General features: G+C 41.4%; 1 protein-coding gene across 2 annotated transcripts in view; it reads right to left on the bottom strand.

Annotated features, from left to right (window-relative positions):
• Nucleotides 1-19,267, bottom strand: part of dlg5a (discs, large homolog 5a) — a 115,786-nt gene that overhangs the window by 72,710 nt on the left and 23,809 nt on the right. For both annotated transcript variants that reach the window (XR_014602029.1, XM_084075444.1), the window contains exons 2-6: nt 16,869-16,937; nt 13,634-13,817; nt 13,063-13,209; nt 7,253-7,436; nt 1,335-1,451 (exon numbers count right to left, since the gene is read on the bottom strand). Coding sequence is in view for 1 of the 2 variants with exons in the window: in XM_084075444.1 (XP_083931570.1) it covers nt 1,335-1,451; nt 7,253-7,436; nt 13,063-13,209; nt 13,634-13,817; nt 16,869-16,937 (701 nt within the window). In the remaining variant the exon portion in view is untranslated. The remainder of the gene's footprint in view (nt 1-1,334; nt 1,452-7,252; nt 7,437-13,062; nt 13,210-13,633; nt 13,818-16,868; nt 16,938-19,267) is intronic.

Genomic DNA, 19,267 nt, shown 5'->3' on the forward strand with positions numbered 1-19,267 from the left:
AATCTCCAACATTCTATTAAGGATAATTCCTTTTAACAGGTCGTTCATGAAAGTCCTTGCGGTCTTGTTTCCATACAATACAATACAATTTTTCTATACAATACAATATTTACTGGGGGGGGGGGGGGTGTCCCTGCTTCATCTCTCTCTCAGCTAAGGGGTCCTTGGCCTGAAAAACGTTGAAGACCCCTGGTTCAGAACAATAGTGTCAATTCCATGAAACCCCAGGCTGATTTTGTAGTTTGTTTTCCAGTTCAGGCAACAAAAAAAAACTACAGCAGATTAAAAACATGGCAGTCTAGTAAAAAACACAGCTGCACCAAACAAATGAATAATGAGTGTGTTAGATTGTCATCATAGGTGTGTCCATAGCCAAGGGCATGCCAATGTGCAAGCGTTGGCATGCATTATTAATTTGATTAGCTGCAGCTGTGTTGCTCACAACAAGGTGCACTATACGGTCAGTGTTATGTCGTTTTAAACCCGTTTTAAAACTACAAAATCAGCCTAGGGTTTCATGCCCCTTTAACCCATTCAATCCGGGAAAGCATCTCTGTCATTTTAGATTTCTTTGGCTATTAAAAAATAGCAGATCTACAAGCTCATAGCACTATGAGCTTGTAGATGTGCTTTTTTTGAAAAATCGTGAACATTTTGTGCAAATCTTTGAATATATATTTTCTAAAGCGAACATTTGTAAAATATTTGGTTACAGGGACCTCCAGAAGCAAAGATTTGAGTTACAAATGTTAGCTTTAAAAAAATATATATATATTCAAACATTTGCACACTCCGTGTACCGTGCTAGGAGCTTGTATATCTGCTATTCTTTTAATAGCCAAAGTATAAAATAATGGCTATTAGCTCAAATCTAAAATGAGTGACACAGATGCGTTCCCGGATTGAATGGGTTAAAGGAGAATTCCAGTCATTTTAGATGTTTGCTTTGATGTGTCGCTAATAACTCACCAACATACAAAGGGCCGTTGAATTTTTCCAGAGAAGCCCCTGTTGTCCATTGTGGAGACCCCTTCCACTGGCATAATGGAGTAATGCGGATACATCAAAGCAAACATCTAAAATGACTGGAATTCTCCTTTAAGGTGCAAGTTCACTCGACCAGTGATTCTCAAACTTTTTTCCATTTCAAGAACCAAACAGATCTGTTAAAGGACCATTTGGTTCCACTTGTGCACTCTCAAGAGCTACCAGTAATTTAGCAGTAATCAACCCCCCCCGTGGAGGCCCCTTAAGGGCCCCTGGGGGTCCCCGCAGCCCACTCTGAGAAGCACTGCACTACAACAAGAGTTGAAGGGTAGAAGTGTGGCGGCCACCTTCTCGCTGTAGCGCTTGCTGAGCGCGTCGTAGTCCTTCTTCACCACCTCCAGCTTGTCCATGGCCGTGTCGTACAGATTGTTCAGCACCTCCGACGAGCCCCGCTCCCTCATCACCTGTCAAAAGGGGCACGCAATCGGTTAATCGAGGAAACCTCTTATCTCCACATTTTAACTTTTTGCTGTGTTTTTTCCTTCATAAATGAATGAATCGTACTTCATTGATTGTACTACAGCGTCACACCAAAGCATGAAAAGTAGCTGATCCACAGGCTAAAAAACAAGGCGCGAAGAGTCGCATTTTGAGCTTGTAGATTTGCTACGTTTTCTACCCGACAGACGATATAAAAAAGTACATTTTTAATCTTGAAAGTATTTTTTGTTGTACAACAGGGCTTAGGTCATTTGTGTTGATTTGTTGATATAACTATATCGTATTTTTTTTTCTTTCTATTAATCAAAAAAGTTATCTCTCTCTCACACACACACTTTTCTTTTGCAGCAGCTAAGCAGCAGATGGCATCGGTGGACAAACACAGTGTCACCTGGTGGTACTCATGCAGTGCAAGAGAATCCACCACCGGCCTCAATTATGCTATCGTTTCCTTTTGTTTTTAAAAAGGTAGGGAAAGTGATTTTCTTTGGTTACAATAAGTGCTAAATGGCTCTATATTGTGATAGTAATCATTGCTATAGAATTTTCTTCAGTAATAGGAGTTTCCATGTCTCTCCAGCTCAGAAAACAGAAACAGAAAATAAATGTTCAGGTTGGGATACCAATTCTGAGACATACTAGTGTCATCATCATGGCTGGGGGATGTACTTGCACATCAAGCCACCTCACACCACAGGAACAGGAGATAGGCTTCTGACCTATGGGCCACATGGCTCGGAAAGGCGTACTTACTTAAACAAAATGTAGTGCTGTAACACATAGCCTACATCATACATGGGCAACTGGGGCCCTTCACTTAATGCGGCCCGCAGGTTAACATGGGAATCCGCTTTAATGACTTCAGTCTATATTAGTAGCTTGATGACTAGTATTACAATTCTATTGTCTTTTTTACGTCCAATGTATTTGTATTTAAAGTTGTTCTGTGCAAATTTCCAAAAAACGACTTTTAGCAGCCTCTGCTGGTCATTACCGTCACTGCAGGCCGTTCGTTTATCCTCTGTTACCCAGAATTCCATTCGTTTTCACCGGAAGACGGAAGTGTTTCAAAAAGCGTTCTTTTAATTGTTTTATACGATCTGTGGATCGTTTCTCTTAGCCAGTGGAGCTTTAGTTACCGTGAGCTGTGTTTTCTTTTTCTGTTTTTTTTCGTTCTTCAAATCATACAATCTCTTAAAATCAGCGTGAGTTTCCTTTTGTTATTAGCGCGGTAGTTCCTGGCCAAACAGGAAACCGGCGCGGTAGTTCCTGGCCAAACAGGAACCCCGTGGATTTCCGCTTCCATTTCCGGCCAGATTACGTCATTTTCGAGGGAACGTCATGCTCGACGGCGTTCAATAGAAAATATATAAATAAAAGGCTTTCGGGGGTGAAATTCTTGGAGTGGGTGTTGTGAAACATTTGCCACTCACAAAAGACATACAATTTAACTTTAGTTTTACTGAAAACGTTACCTAGTATTACTTTAAGTTCATAAAGTTAATATATTCAAATTTCAAAAACAGCAAAATTCAAAAACAGCAAAAAAGAAAACAGGATTCCAATTCAAAAATAGCAAAAAAAAAAAAATCAGGATTCCAATTCAAAAATAGCAGATCTACAAGCTCAAAACGCGACGCGTTTTGAGCTTGTAGATCGGCAGTTTTTGCTACTTTTGTGTGACATAGAACAGGCCCGACAGTATATGCAATGTGGCCCTCTGGAGTGAGTGTGGAAATATAAGTGGCCCTCTCCATCATCAAAGTTGCCCACCCCTGGCCTACATTGTAGTATGTTAAATATATATAGAGGAGACAGCTCTACTGGATAACTGATAGGTAGTTAACTGAAGGATTTAGGGGTACAACAGTTACTGAATTAATCAATTATAAAAAACGAATTCATAATCGATAATTTAAAAAAGTAATAATTTTTTGGGTTTCAAAAGATTGCAAAGCTATTGCAAAAAGATTGAATCCATAAGTTCACAACGCATCGCATTGTAGATCTGCTTGTTTGTACCTCCAAACAGAGAAGGCCTCACGCCTAACCCTGTAATCACGCCTAACACAAAGTCTACGATGTTGATGAATACTGAAGAAGCACACTGTATACCACTGGATAACTGATAGGCAGTTACCTGAAGGGTTGTCCCAACGTGTTCAAACATTAAATCAGTATAATACTACTACTACCACCACCAATAATAGCTATACTGTAGCAGTGTTCCCTGTCAGTCCCTAATATGAAGGTATTTGTATTTACAACCAGCAGTACCAAAAATGGCCAGTAAGTGGCACTGTGTATGGGTGCAGTTTTGGTAGTAAAGGTACATGTCATTATCCCAGATTAGCTCATTCTGTTGGTCAAGGTACACTAAACAGTCATGAGAACAAACAAATATACACAGTATCCAGCACCCCTGAGGGGGTATACGTGTGCGTGTGCGTGCGCGCGCGTGCGTGTGTGTGTGCGCGTCAGGGGGATGTAGGGGGCTCATTCCATCACCCTGACACACACACACCCATGAATGCACCCACTCACACATACTGTAGACATATACTGTGCATTCCCAGGCACCCTCGCTCTAGCTGCAGCATATACACACACACACACACACACACACACCCCCACACACACCACAGGGCACTTTCCATCACCCTTGGCTCCAGCATATGCCAACCCACATGAATTTCACAATATGACGACACTACATTTCCCCAAGGGAATCAATAAAGGTAGGTAGGTAGGTCTGTCTGTCTGGTATCTACTGTACACGATCATTTAAAAACACAGGGAAATACATGTGTGCGTGTGTGTGTGTGTGGGTGTGTGTGCGTGCGTGCAGTGGGCTACACGGACATTGTAATGTCATTGAGGATGCACTCTCAGCCTCACTCACAATGACGTCTTTGCACAGCTGAGCAGCTGACCTCTGCTCACAGCCAATGATCCAACTCAGCATCCTGATGATGTGCAGCATACCCTACAGTATCTTGGTGTTGGTTGCGCACTGCGTATTGAACTGACCTTCTTGCTTTGCTTTTACTGAAAACATTTATACATCGTTGCTGTCAGGTGGAAACCTTGTATGTCCAAAACAGCTACTTTTAACGTAACACATTAAAACCAGGAAAGAAACCGTGTCATTTTAGATTTTAGCGGTGTTGGCTATTCAAAAAATGGCAGATATACAAGCTCACAACGTGTCACTTTGTGCCGTGCTGCGACCTTGTAAATCTGCTATTTTTGAACATTTGGGAAAAATCTTGAAAGTGTTTTTTAACACAGATCATCTCTTCTGGGGGTCCCTGGCACAAAGCCTTTTCAGATGGGGGATCCGCGGCCAAATGTTTATTAATTTGGGGGGTCCTTGGCATGAAAATGTTTGAGAACTTAGGCATTTGTAGAATCGGCCTCAGGTCCTAATGGGTTAAGGAGATGGAAAAATGTAGCTGCTGTCCGCTGTTTTTGGTTTTAAAACGTATTTTTTTGAGGCACGGAATTTACTTTTAAGATATCATTTGGATAGAATTTAGTTGTTCAACTTCATATATGTGGTCAATTAATCATGACAGAGCCTATTTAAAAATATAAATTCAGAGAACTGGCAGGGGCGGGGAGTGACACGTATGTATCCGAATAAAGCAACCTATTTTCGGCATAGCCCCTTCAAAAGTCCCCTTGCGTCATATTGGCTGGTGGTGGGGAAAACGAGCTGCTGATTGGCTGAAGGGGAACGAACTGCTGATTGGCTGAAGGGGTTTTCAGTCAATGGTACTACAGTTTTTTTCATTTGTTTATCTCTGAAGTTGCCCAGAACCCCTTTAAGTAGTGGGAGCTGATGGCAGGTGTTGCTTGCAGTCCATCTCCCAGGCGTGTACTTGTAGTGCACTGAAACGGGGAATAGACATCCGAGATCTCAGCTGATACCAACAATACGTCTCTCCGACCTACTACTACTAGTTTATAGTGATATATTGGGCTGGACAGTTGGGGGGGGATGTTGGCCTACGGACAGACAGCACGGTTGACAGCATGTGGGGAGGAATTCAGCGTGTGGTTTATGGAGCTCCCTGGCCGATATAGAGGTGTGTTGGAGCAATGGGATGGAGCTGGGTTTGACCCCAGGGCAACGTCGACGCAGTCTACAATGCAGAGCGTGACACAGTGCATCCGTGCATGCCTGCTGTGTTCCCATGGGAAGTGGTGTGTGATGACCAGTGGTGGAAAAAGTACCCAAATGTTTTACTCAAGTAAAAGTATCAATACTGCAATGTAGACGTACTCCGTTGCAAGCAAAAGTCCGGAATTAAAAATTTACTTGAGTAAAAGTGCAAAAGTATTGGTATCAAAATGTACTTAAAGTACCAAAAGTAAAAGTACTAAAATATTTGAAAACAGCAGATCTACAAGCTCACAACGCGTCGCATCGCGGCGCGTTGTGAGCTTGTAGATCGGCTATTTTCAAATAGCCTAGGTATTAAATAGGGCTAAAGTGGTAAATGTATGTTTTATAATGTAATAATTTATATCTGCAAAGCAACTAGTAACTAAATTTACAATATTTGCCTCCGAGATGTAGTGGAGTACAAGTAAAAGTACAGACAATTGGACATACAGTACTCCAGTTAAGTAAACGTACCTCAAAACTGTACTTAAGTACAGTACTTAAGTAAATTAAAGTAAAGTAAAGTACTTAGTTACCAGAACACACCACTGGAGATGACCCAGCATGGCAGCACACACTGCTGCAGGTCACACGGTACACTGGGAGATACTTGTCATTGGTAGTGGTCAGTGTCTTTTTGAATGAAATTCCATTTAGTTTCAGTTACATTTTAGTCATCTGAAATGTTTTAGTCTAGTTTTATCTGACGACATTATCATAAGATTTGAGTCAACTGAATCTAGAGTTGATTTAGTCGAGTAAGGTTTATGTTGGCAGGCCTTGATGGCGTCGTAATGCCTCATTTATACTTAGCTGTGTGCCGAAAGTAGCCGATCTACAAGCTCACAACGTGACGCAGGCGCGTTGTGAGCTTGTAGATTGGCTATTTCCAGAAGCATATAATGACTTGTCTTCGTTCTACTGGATCTCTTGTCCACTAGTCCCTCCCAAAAATAATTGTCAACTCTTTATTTTTATTATTTTGATGAAATTAGTCAACATAGCTTAGTTTTTTTATTTAGATTTTGTCAGTAGAAAAAAGGTAGTCACATTTTTTAGTCGACAAAATTAACACTGTTCTGTAGTAGCTGTAGTGTTGTCCGAGAATAGCCAATCTACAAGCGTTGTGAGCTTGTAGATTAGCTATTTTCGGAAGCATAAAATGACTCTAAGTCCTTAGTCCTTTTTTTTTTGGGGACAGTGGAAAAAAAGGTAGTCGTTCATTTTTCGTCTACATCTACACTCGCTAGTTGTGACATTTGTGGCACTTTTTCCTCATTGGCTGGTCCTATAGCCAATGAGGGCTCAATGTCCTCTCAGAATATGAGATCTAAAGACGACCCACAATACTGTGTTCGGCCACTGTATGCATCTCTATGGTCTGTGGCGCTGTTCCTCATTTGGCCTTTCAACGTTGCCATGTTTAGTGAAAGAAATAAGCAACCAGGTCTAGGAAAACAAGCCAAAAAGAAGCAACTCACTTTCTCATCAAAAAAAAAAATATTCCGCAGCCTGGTATAATATGACTGTGTCATATCTTGTTTTTTTGTGAACAAAATGAACAACAAAGTGATGTTGTTGTTGTGGCTGCACCTGTTGTTGCTGCAGCCGCAGGTCCTGCACCTCCTTCTGCTCCTCGCCGTGGAGGCGCTGCAGCTCCTGGCAGCTCTGCTGCAGGAGGTTCTGCTGCAGCAGCAGCTGCCCGTTGTCCCTCCTCGCCGCCTCCAGCTCCTCCTTGAGCTGAGACTGTTCGCTCAGCACGCGACTGTGCAGCATGCTGCATGGGGAGAGGGAGAGAGAGAGAGAGTAAGCCTATAGGTCACTATTATATTAGTGGTGGAAGTACTACTCAGATATTTTACTTACGTAGAGGTAGCAATACCACAATATAAAAATGCTCTGTTACTATAAGTAAAAGGGCTGTGTTCAAAATGTTACTTGAGTAAAAGTACCAAAGTATTGGCATTAAAATACACCTAAAGTACCAAAAGTAAAAGTACTAAAACGTTTGAAGTTTGGGGCGGCAGTGGCTCAGGGGTAGAGTGGCCGGGTAGTGTGAGCTGGAAAATCGCAAGGTTCCCAGTTCGATCCCGGGCTGGGGCGCTCCCCTAGAGTTAGTGTCGAAGTGTCCTTGAGCAAGATGCTGAACCCCTAATTGCTCCCGATGAGCAGGTTGGTGCCTTGCATGGTTTCCTCCGCCATCGGTGTATGAATGTGTGTGTGAATGGGTTAATGGCACTATCAATGTAAAGCGCTTCGGATAGTAGCGCTATATAAATGCACCATTTTGAAAATAGCAGATCTACAAGCTCACAACGCATCGCATCGCGGCGCATTGGGAGCTTGTAGATCGGCTATTTTCAAATAGCCTCGGTATGAAATAGGGCTAAAGTGGTTAATGTATGTTTTATAATATAATAATGTATATCTGCAAAGTAACTAGTAACTACAGTTTTCAAATAAATGTAGTGATAATAAAAATACCTCAACATTGTACTTAAGTACAATACTTGAGTAAATGTACTTAGTTACTTTACACCACTGCTATTATCCAATTGAGACCCGAGGCCGATTCTACAAATGCCCTCTAAATCAGAAGTTCTCAAACGCATTTCAAAATGATTCAATATTTTCAAACACTTTCAAGAATCTTAAAAAAAATATATAGCTGCAAGCAGCGATAATATGGGGCCAGGAGAGAGAAAGAGAAATGATAATTCCTTTAACAGGTCAGTTCATGAAAGTCCTTGCGGTCTTGTTTCCAATGAGGGCCTGTGAGCAATTAGGGGTTAAGAGCCTTGCTTGTGTCGATGACAAATTTCATCGACACATTTGCTGACCTGGTCTGGAATCGTACCTGGGGCAACCAGAGCCTCTGGCTCCCTAGGCGGGCTCACTAACCACTCAGCTATGGCCAACCCTCAGAGAGAGAGAGAGAGAGAGAGAGAGAGAGAGAGAGAGAGAGAGAGAGAGAGAGAGAGAGAGAGAGAGAGAGAGAGAGAGAGAGAGAGAGAGAGAGAGAGAGAGAGAGAGAGAGAGAGAGAGAGAGATATGGAAACGGAATAGATTGAAGATAGAAACGGAATAGATTGAAGAGACAGAGAGAGAGACATGGAAACGGAATAGATTGAAGAGAAAGACATGGAAACGGAATAGATTGAAGAGAGAGAGAGAGAGAGCCATGGAAACGGAATAGATTGAGTCATGTTTTTTGCAATTCAACTTAAATGAGTGTGCATCAAGTGAGGCTTGAACCAGCAACCTTGCGGTCGTGAGGCACTCTTAGGTAGCTGCAACACTACCTATAGTGCTATAGCTTTGTCCAGGCTGATGTTGTCTGTTGAGGATGACAAACGCTTGCCTTCTGTCATGACCCAAGCCCCTGTTTCACTAACACTAAGATCACTCGTTCACAAACCATTTACCAATGAAGAAATTGTACATCTCCTCAGAAGCAAAACTAGTGAAAGTAGCCGATCTACAAGCTCAAAACCATTAAAAGTTGTCAGATTGTACATCGGCTATTTTCACAATGAAGTATGTTATACATTGAAAAAACATACTCTCATTGCTATCTGAAAAGTTGTGAGATTGTAGATCAGCTGTATGTAAAAAACACTCAATTAAGTATTTCATGTTATCTTTAACAATTGCAGATGTATTCATTGATAGTCATGTTGTGTGAAATGCAACTTAGATGAAGTCTGCACCAAGTGAGGCTTGAACTGGTGACCTTCAGGTTGTGGGGCACACATTTAAGCGAGAAGCCACCAACAGACAAGAACCTGTGAAAAAGGAGATCACACAGATCATACAGTTTCACGCAAATAGCTGAAAAATCCTGGGTTTAAGTATTTTTCAAACTGCTCAAGATTGCGGACAATCTAAGGGCGGTGCTTACTGGTCAACGTGATAGATGTGTTCCTCATTAGTCAAGGCACATGTGTAAGCAGGTCTAATGGCTGTCGGCCAAACGAGGCATGACTTTTGCCTGTTTAAAGTTTCAATTTTCAAAAAATTGCTATAGCGCCCCCGTTTGACCAATTGGAGTAAGATTGGTTTCAGTGATATTTGGAATGGCCCTTTACATTTCTGCAAAGTTTCAAAGAATGGTAAGTCTGCATGTATGTGTTAGGGGCAGATGAATAATTGTCATAAAACTGCAATATTCATTGGCTCATTAAAGCTTCATTTTTTCACTTATGGAAGATATTTTGCAAACGTTTTTTGCTATAGGTCCAAAGTTCATGTGTAAAAAGTTTCGTGCAGATTACTCAAAAATCCCAGGAGGAGATAGGTTTTAACTGTTTTTCATATAATTCAAAATGGTGGGAGATCTAAAGGTCAGAGGTCAAAAGTCAGAGTGTGAAAGTTGTTCAGCATGAGGAGACGCATGTGTGCATCTAAGTTTCATGGCTGTAGGTGAAACAGGGCATGAGTTGTACCTGTTCAAAGTTGGCATTTTCAACTGAGTGCTATAGCGCCACCTTTTGACGAAAGATTGTGAGATTTATTTTTTGATCGTTTTTCATGACCATCTATCATATGGCCGAGTTTCATAAAAAGCGACTGCACGGTCCAGCCAGAACTGGCAAAAACGGCGGAAGAAGAAGAAGAAGAAACGGAATAATGCCAATAACAATATGGGTCCATGCTGGAAGCCTGGCCCCATAAAAACGTAATGACCCATTAAAACCGAGAAACCATCCGTGTCAAAAATAGCAGATGTATAAGCTCACAGCGCAGCACGAAGTGGCGTGCTATGAGCTTGTATATCTGTATATCTTTACACCGATAATTACATAATAATCGCAACTATTTGACATAATCGCAATCATTTTACATAACCGTCATGATCGTTTCCGTGTCATGAAAAGGTTAAAAGAATTGCCATTCTGAAATGTTGATGTCCTCACAAGTACAGTAATATAAACGTGTGTGTGTGTGTGTGTGTGTGTGTGCGTGCGCACGCACGCGTATCCACCGTAGCGCATGCAGAAACATGCAAGCTGGTGCCAAACATGTCGTACAGTGAGCAGGAGCTTTTGATCATGTTGAGTAAACATAAGGGCTCGTCTTATTCAGGGCGGTACCAAGTGAGGTGTAAGAAAATGCTGAAAGTGAAACCAATTTCGCGACAGATTTCAGTTGGCTTCATTATTTAAGAAGCGGCGGGTACGGAGGCTCGCCGCCACCGAAAGTCGATAAACGGTAGTGCAAACAGAGAGGAGGAAACCATAACCCATTGAGTTCGATTGCTCTTCCTGGACAGCATGGCTTGTTAGACATGCAATCCAGGGCTTGTTGAAGGATAATCCCCCCCACCCTCCATCTCACACTGCCTTCCTTTTTGTCTATACCAAGGACAGGGGCCAAGCAGAAATATACAGCAGTGTTTCCCAAACAAATGGGTCATGGACAAATTTGTATGGGTTGGTTGGTTGGTAGGGTACAGTAGGTAGGTAGGTAGGTAGGTACTGTAGGTAGGTAATACTGTAAGTAGGTAGTTAGGTAGGTACTGTAAGTAGGTAGGTAAGTAGGTAGGTACTGTAGGTATATATATATATTAAACTATTCCTCCCAAAAAATAACAAATAGTGAAAATAGCCAATCTAGAAGTTCCCACAATGTGTCGCTTCGTGTCATATTTTTGGTCTCGAGTTGAATAGTTCGAGAATTAGTTCGTTTTTTTAATTATTTTTTTCTTAGGACCAAACCCCACATTAAGGAGTGCAGGCTTGCTGTGATACGGGTTGTGGAAGCTAAAGACTACAGATTAAAGCCAAAGACTTTAAATCCATATAACTGCATTACATGACTAGCAGTGATGCACTTAATCAATAGGCTCTGTGCATAACTGTGGTCCAGGAGTATACCTGGCATACCCGTTTCTTCTTCATTTTCCCATAGCTAGGATTTGTTTAACCGGTAAACACATGTCGTCTCTGTCGGGTGGATACCTCATTTGTCCAAAACTGTTACTTTTCAGGATTCAAATTCAAAAGTAGCAGATCTACAAGCTCGAACTTGTGAATCTGCTACTTTTGATGCTTTTTGTATGACGCTGTAGTATGATCAAATAGGGCATACATTTATGAAAAAACACTAGCAGAATATGGAGATAAGAGTTTTCTGCCTGACAGCGACAATATGACGGTGCCATGTGTCTCTCCGGTTCAAATCCAACGACGACACCAATCAAACAAACCCATGGAAAAATGGGCCGCAACAGGAAACAAACAGGCACGCCGCCACCTTCTGGAAACCCGGGACTAACAGTTAATGCCCAACCTTTCCTCGTGGTATTTACGAGCAACTAACAAAAATCAAATGAACGCTTTAGCTCCAAGTCTGTGTACTAAAGGCGATTTGATCTCATAAATGCATCCCTTCCCCCAGGTTTTAATGCCATGCATGCATGTCTTTGTATGTAATGGCAATTCTCTTTTATTGCTGTAATGGGCTCTGGCTCCGAGGGATACTTTTCCAATTAGGTTAATTGCAACACCAAGCCATTAGTTTTGCCCATGTTGTAGTAAGCCGATACATAAAAAGACAATTATTCCTCAGATGAAAAAGCAGCAGGTGTAACATGTAACACAATGCCCATCCCTCACTACAGTGGCTAGGCTTTAGTAATGAGCACAACTACCTACACCATGGAAATAAACACGGCAGTAACAATTAAGGGTTTTAGAAAAGTTGCTATAGATTGTTTGTTCAGTGTCTCCCTGTCTCTGGGGCTCTTTAATAAACATAAAACACATTTTCAGGTGGGTGACAACATTTCAGTCAATGAGGAGAGAGTAGCCTACCCATTTATCAGCTTCATTTTTATTGTTGGATATACAAAAGAAACGACCGACCGTGACCGATACCTCATAATCAAAATGAATAAGGCCAAAAAGTTCACATGGCGTTACATCGCAACATGTCATGAGCTTGTAGATCTGCTATGTCCACTATTTTTTTAAATATATAAAAAGTTTATACAGATGAATTCATACGGATGGAAAAGACTGTGCCAATTATCTATTCATGACATATTTCTTAGCAGAACAGAAAAAGGTTAAAAGATCACACAACACACGCACACAGGTTTGTATTGCAATACTTGTGAGGACATCAACATTTTAAGACTTTAAGATTTTATAAATGCCAATTTTATTGGCATTTATATGTGTCGCAGTTGTGGGCATGTAGATCAGCTATCATTCGGTGCACGACACCAGCGCGCAACTAAGTGTAAATCAGACATAGCTCCATCTCTAACATTTAAATGTCTAATCCTCATCCTGACCCCAACCTGGATCTTTTTATCTAATTAAACGTGTCTAAAAAATATTTTTCCCACAGACACGCACACACACACACACACACATGCCATGAGAGGAATAACTCACTGATAGAAGTCGGCCTCCTTCACAGCCTCTTCACATCTCTTGAGTGTCTTGGTGTGCTGGTTCTGCAGGGACTGCAGGTCTGCCATGGCCCTGGTGCACTGGCTCTTCAGACGCTCGTAGTCGTGGTGGCCGCCTTTGGAATTTGGCCTTTGTGAGAAGACAGGAAGTAAGTGAGGCGTCAATGTATATAATCTGTGACCCTCTTCCGGGGGTGGAAAGTAACTAAGTACATTTACTCAAGTACTGTACCTAAGCACAATTTTAAGGTATTTTTACTTTACTGGAATATTTCGAATGTTCCGTACCTTTACTTCTACTCCGCTTTACCCAAATCCACTTGAGCTGGATTTGGGTAAAGTGATGATAATAATAAGGGCACATTCAAGTATCTGACAATGTACCAAGTCACCATACCAACTTTGATGAGGCAGTATTGTGCTGTTCTAAAAACATGTTTTTTTAATTTCGTGAAAAGTTAATATTTTGGACATAGCTGGTTTCTGCCCGACAGCAGAGATATGTATAGTCACGGCTGATTTTGATCAGGCCCAGAGTGAGCGTTGTGCTGTACCTGCAGTCGTCGAAGGTGGTGCCAGGCGATGCCAGTGCCAGGCGCTTGCGGAGCTCGTCCCTCTCCCTGGTCACCTGGCGGAGCTGGCACAGGATGGCGTCCAGGCTGTCGCCGGCTGGCCGGTTGTTGTCGTTCATGGCCGTGGGGGGCGGGGGTGACGACGCCTCGCCGTTGACGGGCGACCCTGCAGCGATGAGCAACATTAACAGAGGCTTGGGACCTCCCACCACTACAAGGCCTCGTCATTGCATGATCGCCCCCCAATCGCAATTATTTGAGATACTCGCAATTATTGTTTTTCGTAATCGTTTGTATGTTGAAAAATTAAGGATTGGAAATAGCTAATCTATAAGATTGGCTATTTCCACATTACATATTTTGTAACTTTGAACGTGCAATATAGTAATATTGTGCATTATTATTGTGTAATTTAATTTTGTCTATTATTTTGTCCTTTGTTTTTGTTTTTTAATGTTCAAAATAAACATTCATTCATTCATAATGTTATTAAACATGTAAGTCCTTTCTTTCTTTGTATATTTCAGATATTTGTCATATCTGCCCTGTGTTTACGAACCCCAAAAGCCAAACAGAAATGTAATTTTTATTTATTACGTTTCAATGTTGAATGCCAAAAACACAATTAAAATTGTTAATTTGCGATGATTAGTGTAAAATGTCATGAATGTTACGGCCCTGAGTACAGGGTCACAAGATTGGCAAATTCATATTTAATCTGCTGCTCCGTCCCCACGGCCCCCCGATGCCTCCCGCCCCCAATTTCCAAATGACAATCTGCTGCAAATGTTCCGAGAATTACCTTGGATTCACACAGCTATGCTGTTGCTAATCTCTGAACTGAATACTTAATGCTCTCGGATGGGATCATGTGAATTATGCTGATGTATTATTTCTGGTTGCTCACTGTCTGGTTTGAAGGATTGTTTTACCATATAGAACTAAAAGGTCAATTTTTGGACCTTTAGGGAACTTGACGTCTCAGTTAATTAGCCATATCCTCGTTGAAATGATGATTTCCCTACACACGTGTATCTGAGAAGGCATCCTATCTAATGATTTCTATCCGGGCTGTATGTACTTATTGCAGAAAATGACAGTGCCATTTAATCTGTCCTAACTCTGAGAAGAATATGAGATCCGATCGTCATTAACCACAGCGAACATAGTCGATCTACATTGCCTTGTAATGCATTGTGAGCTTGTAGATCTGCAATAGGCTCTATGCACAGCAGCCATATTGGAAGGAAATTGGGTCTCTTCCTTACTTCCTTCACAGGTGTTACCAATGATACTAATGAAGGCTCTGTTCCATTTAGTGTAGCACAGTGGTTCTAAAACATTTTAATTTCAAGGACCCCATAACTCTGAGTGTAAATAGAACTTGCATTGCATTTGTACACTCTCAGAGTTACACTCCCGTAAGGGGCCATTTGGAACCCCCTCAAGGAACCATGAGGGTCCCTGGACCCCAATGTGAGACCCACTGGTGTAGCAGAGTGTTTCCAGTGAGCCAACATGCACAATATCAGCACCCTGACTCTGTTTTAACCAGAATGGAACAGAGCCTTAATTAGTATCATTGGTAACACCTGTGAAGGAAGTAAGAAGAGGCCCAATTTTCGCTATTCTTGAAAATGTTTTTCCTTTTAATGTAAAAATAAAACAAAAATCTGCAGGAAACAAATTGTACACTACAAGAGAAAAACATTTATTTTGATTTTTCCCTTACTTAGTTTTTCTCTTGTACTGGTTTCTCGTAGATTGTTGTGCTTCACCTATGCCCCAGTCACAAGTACGGTTGGAACAGGATCCAACATCGAGGCCCGGATATGTTCCTTTTTTCTTTCTTTCTCACACTGTCAAAGGTGGTACGTGGACTTCACGTCTGCTATACATTTACAATACTGGTGGTTCTAAAAACGTTTTAACTTCAAGGACCACCGTAACTCTGAGAGTATACAAATATGGAACCAAATGGACCCGTAAGAGGCCATTCGGTTCCATTTGTACACTCTGAGTTACATACCTGTATGGGTACAATAATGTGTCATTTTCAATATACTGTAGGAATCGTTAAAGATAACCGTTAAGGAATCTGACCGTTAAGAGAGAATAGTTATGAATCTACTGAATCTCCATTGAAATAATGGAGATACGAGGTGTTCTGCCCGACAAGAAGGATTTCCGGGAAGGTTTTCACCCACTGTTGACCCAAACTGGAACACAGAGGATTATGTTCATCTTTGGATCAACATTTGGCCCTTTTGCTGCCTTTATGTAACACCGGCGCTGAGTCACTTGGACTCCTGTCAAAAGTGGGAATGAGAAGGAACAAGGTCAACTTCCTTAACGTCACTGCCGGGTGGAAACCTTGTATGTCCAAAACGGTTACTTTTTGTTCTGATGGATCCAATGTAGTTACTATTTAATCACAAGCTCTTGTTAATACTTTTCATTGCTTCAATATTCATAAAACTCACAGACACACTTACCTTTTAATTGGAATATTTTCAAAAAATAGCAAAAATAGCCGATCTACTAGCTCACTTGTGAGCTTGTAGATCGGCTATTTTTGCTACTTTTGTGTAACACTGTAGTATGACGGAGTAGGGAATTAATACTTTATTTATGAAGAAACAATTATAATAATACGTTGCGATATGGAGTTGAGAGGTTTCTGCGATAAAGTGACGTTAAGGAACAAAGTGGTGGATGTTACAGGGAAAACAAGTGTTACCCCTAAATTAACTAAGGGCCTTTAATGTATTTTCTTTTTTTCTATTCAGTTTAGGTTCGGTACCTTTCTAGACTGGGTTTCCTCCGTTCAGTTTAGTTTTTATCATCATATTATTTATTAATTATCATATAATATGTGGGGTATTTATCAGGGGTGAGATAATGTCTTTTGATTCAAACAAATCATGTTTTGTTAGAAAGTTAAAGCACTATAATCTGATAGTAATCATTGCTATAGAGTGTTTGTTTAGCCCGTTTCTCCAGTTTTGCCAATATTTTAGTTTCATCCCTTCCAATTTCACTGTATGGGACCCCTGTTCTTGAACAAACACTGACTATAGCAATGATTTCGAGAGAGAGAGAGAGAAAGAGAGAAAGAGAGAGAGAAAGAGAGAAAGAGAGAAAGAGAGAAAGAGAGAAAGAGAGAGAGACTAGTTATAGGGAAATATGTCTATATTTTTCTCATCATTGTACATACCAACACTGCTGAGAGAGCTGCTGCTTTCCGAGTCCGAGGGCATGGTGGAGAGAACGCTGTATGTGGAACCTGCCAACAGATACAGAAGGACACATTTTAAGCGCATTTTAGGGGTGCAACTATTAAACCATTAAGACCTGAGGCCGATTCTACAAATGCCTTCTAAAAATCAGTAGTTCTCACACTTTCAAGATTTCTCAAAAGTGTTCAAAAATAGCAGATGCACTGTACGAGGCCGCAGCGCGGCGCGAAGTGACGTGCTGTGAGCTTGTACATCTGCTATCTTTGAATAGCCCGTGCAAAAATCTAAAATGACAGATGCTTTCCCAGTTTTAATGGGTTAATCGATTAATCGTAATCAAATCGAGTAATCGGCAACTAAACGCTGGTATTTTTGGCAACTAATTGCAGGTGTTTTTCCAGTGTTAAATGTAGCCAAGCTAAGGAAGAGTGAGCCATCTCTCTTCCCTTACAATCTACTAATAGTCACACATTACGCAGCACAATAGCCACTACAAAGACAAATGTAGCACTTAACAATGGCGGGCCTATGCAGAATCCCATCATTCAAAAACATCTAAAGTCTGAGGGCATTTTACCCTGAACATCATAAAGAAAAGGATTACCTACACTACCGTATTTGTAAGATGGAGTTTCAACTGTACATCAACATAAAAGCCAAAACAGCTACGTCTGTACCAGTGTGTGCGTGCAGGATTATAGGATCAAAAGCCCCAAAAATATGGCTTGAATCTCTATTTTTTTAAATGCTATTTGAGTTTAAAAAGGGCACTGCAACCCTTTAGCCTGACAAGTGCGTATTCTTTAATCAAATGTATGGCAGAATAAGAGTAAAGGTACCTTGGGTGGATTTTATGTATTTAGATGTATGTGTCTTTGTTTCAAATGAATAGTAGCCTCATCAGCAGCAGAGCAACATTTTATCAAATATATTTTTTTGAATTAATTATTCATCTTTGTTGCCTTTAGTGTTAGTTGTCTAAAACGACCTAATTTCAAGGACCCCCAGTTTGATATGCGTTAGAATAGGCCACGGACCCCCATTTGATACCATTTTGATCCCCGGGACCCCAATCTACACTGTAGTATCATCATGTTTAATTAAACTCAGAGTGTACAAATGGAACGGGTCCATTTGGTTCCATTTGTACACTCTCAGACTTACATAAGGGTCCATTTGGTTCCTAAGCATCAATTTGGCTGAGGATGGGACCCCCTGGAACCCCCTCAAGGACCCCTGGTGGTCCCCGGACCTCAGTTTGAGAACCACTGCTTTATACTTCTATTACTCCATACATCACAGAGGCAATATAATAGTAATAATACAAAAGGAATGTTTTTGGACATACAAGGTTTCCGCCCGACAACAATGATATTCCGTGTCAGTGGTTCCGTGTTGCCACCACTACGCACTGCCATTGTCATTAAACCTCCACTCTATCACTGTGCGCTCACCCTCGCTTTGATGTATGGTCCCTGTACGTTTCTGCTACACAGGCACAATGTCACGGCTGAAATGGGATTTCCTCTTTTTATGTCGAGCACATGAAGAGAGCAGTGTTGCCAAGTATGCTTATTATAAGCCAGAGGTTCTCACTTAATTGTCCCAAGGACCCCCCCCCCCCCCCCCCATCTGAAAATGTTTTGTGCCAGGGAGCCCCCAGAAGTTTGTCAAACACTTGAGATTTTTCAAAAATGTTCAAAAATGTATACTACAAGCTTGTTGATCCGCTATTTTTGAATAGCCATATACATATATATAAAAGGGGTTAAAATTATTGTGATGCTGTAATACGTTTTATTTTCTGGGGACCCCCTGGTACCCCCTCAAGGACCCCTGGGGGTCCCCGGACCCGCAAAGTCGCTTGTAAATAAATACTGGTAGTTGCGGGTTGCGTTTTTTTGGGGGGTTTGTTTGTTTCTAATGTAGTTGCTTATTTGGGCGTGCTTTCTAATGTTGTTTAAACCAGTCATTCTCAAACATTTTCAGCCAAGGACCCTAAAATGAATATGCATTTGTTCGGGGACCCCATATTTTGTGCCAAGATTTGGGTTCATATGTTTACATTCCATATTCCAAATTTTTTAAATTTTTTCTTCAAGATGTCTTGATCATGCTACCTAGACGCTTCTTTTGGACTTGTTTCCGTCGACCTGGCCGTGCTCATTTCTCTCACAAAATCTGGCAACACTGGAAGAGAGGGAGGGAGACAGATTCTCCGTCTGAATAGCTGTACACACACACCGCTAAGCTTGGGGGTTGGGGGGCTATTACACATGGTGCTACTGCAATCCATAGGGGCAGACGCTATATGCAGATGATCCCCCATCCTCCTACCGCAAGCAAAGCCCCCGTCGCTCCGGAAGAGCAGCGTCAA

Source organism: Gymnoscopelus microlampas (assembly GCF_963454915.1).
Source record: "Gymnoscopelus microlampas genome assembly, chromosome: 13".
NCBI classification, from domain to species: Eukaryota; Metazoa; Chordata; class Actinopteri; order Myctophiformes; family Myctophidae; genus Gymnoscopelus; species Gymnoscopelus microlampas.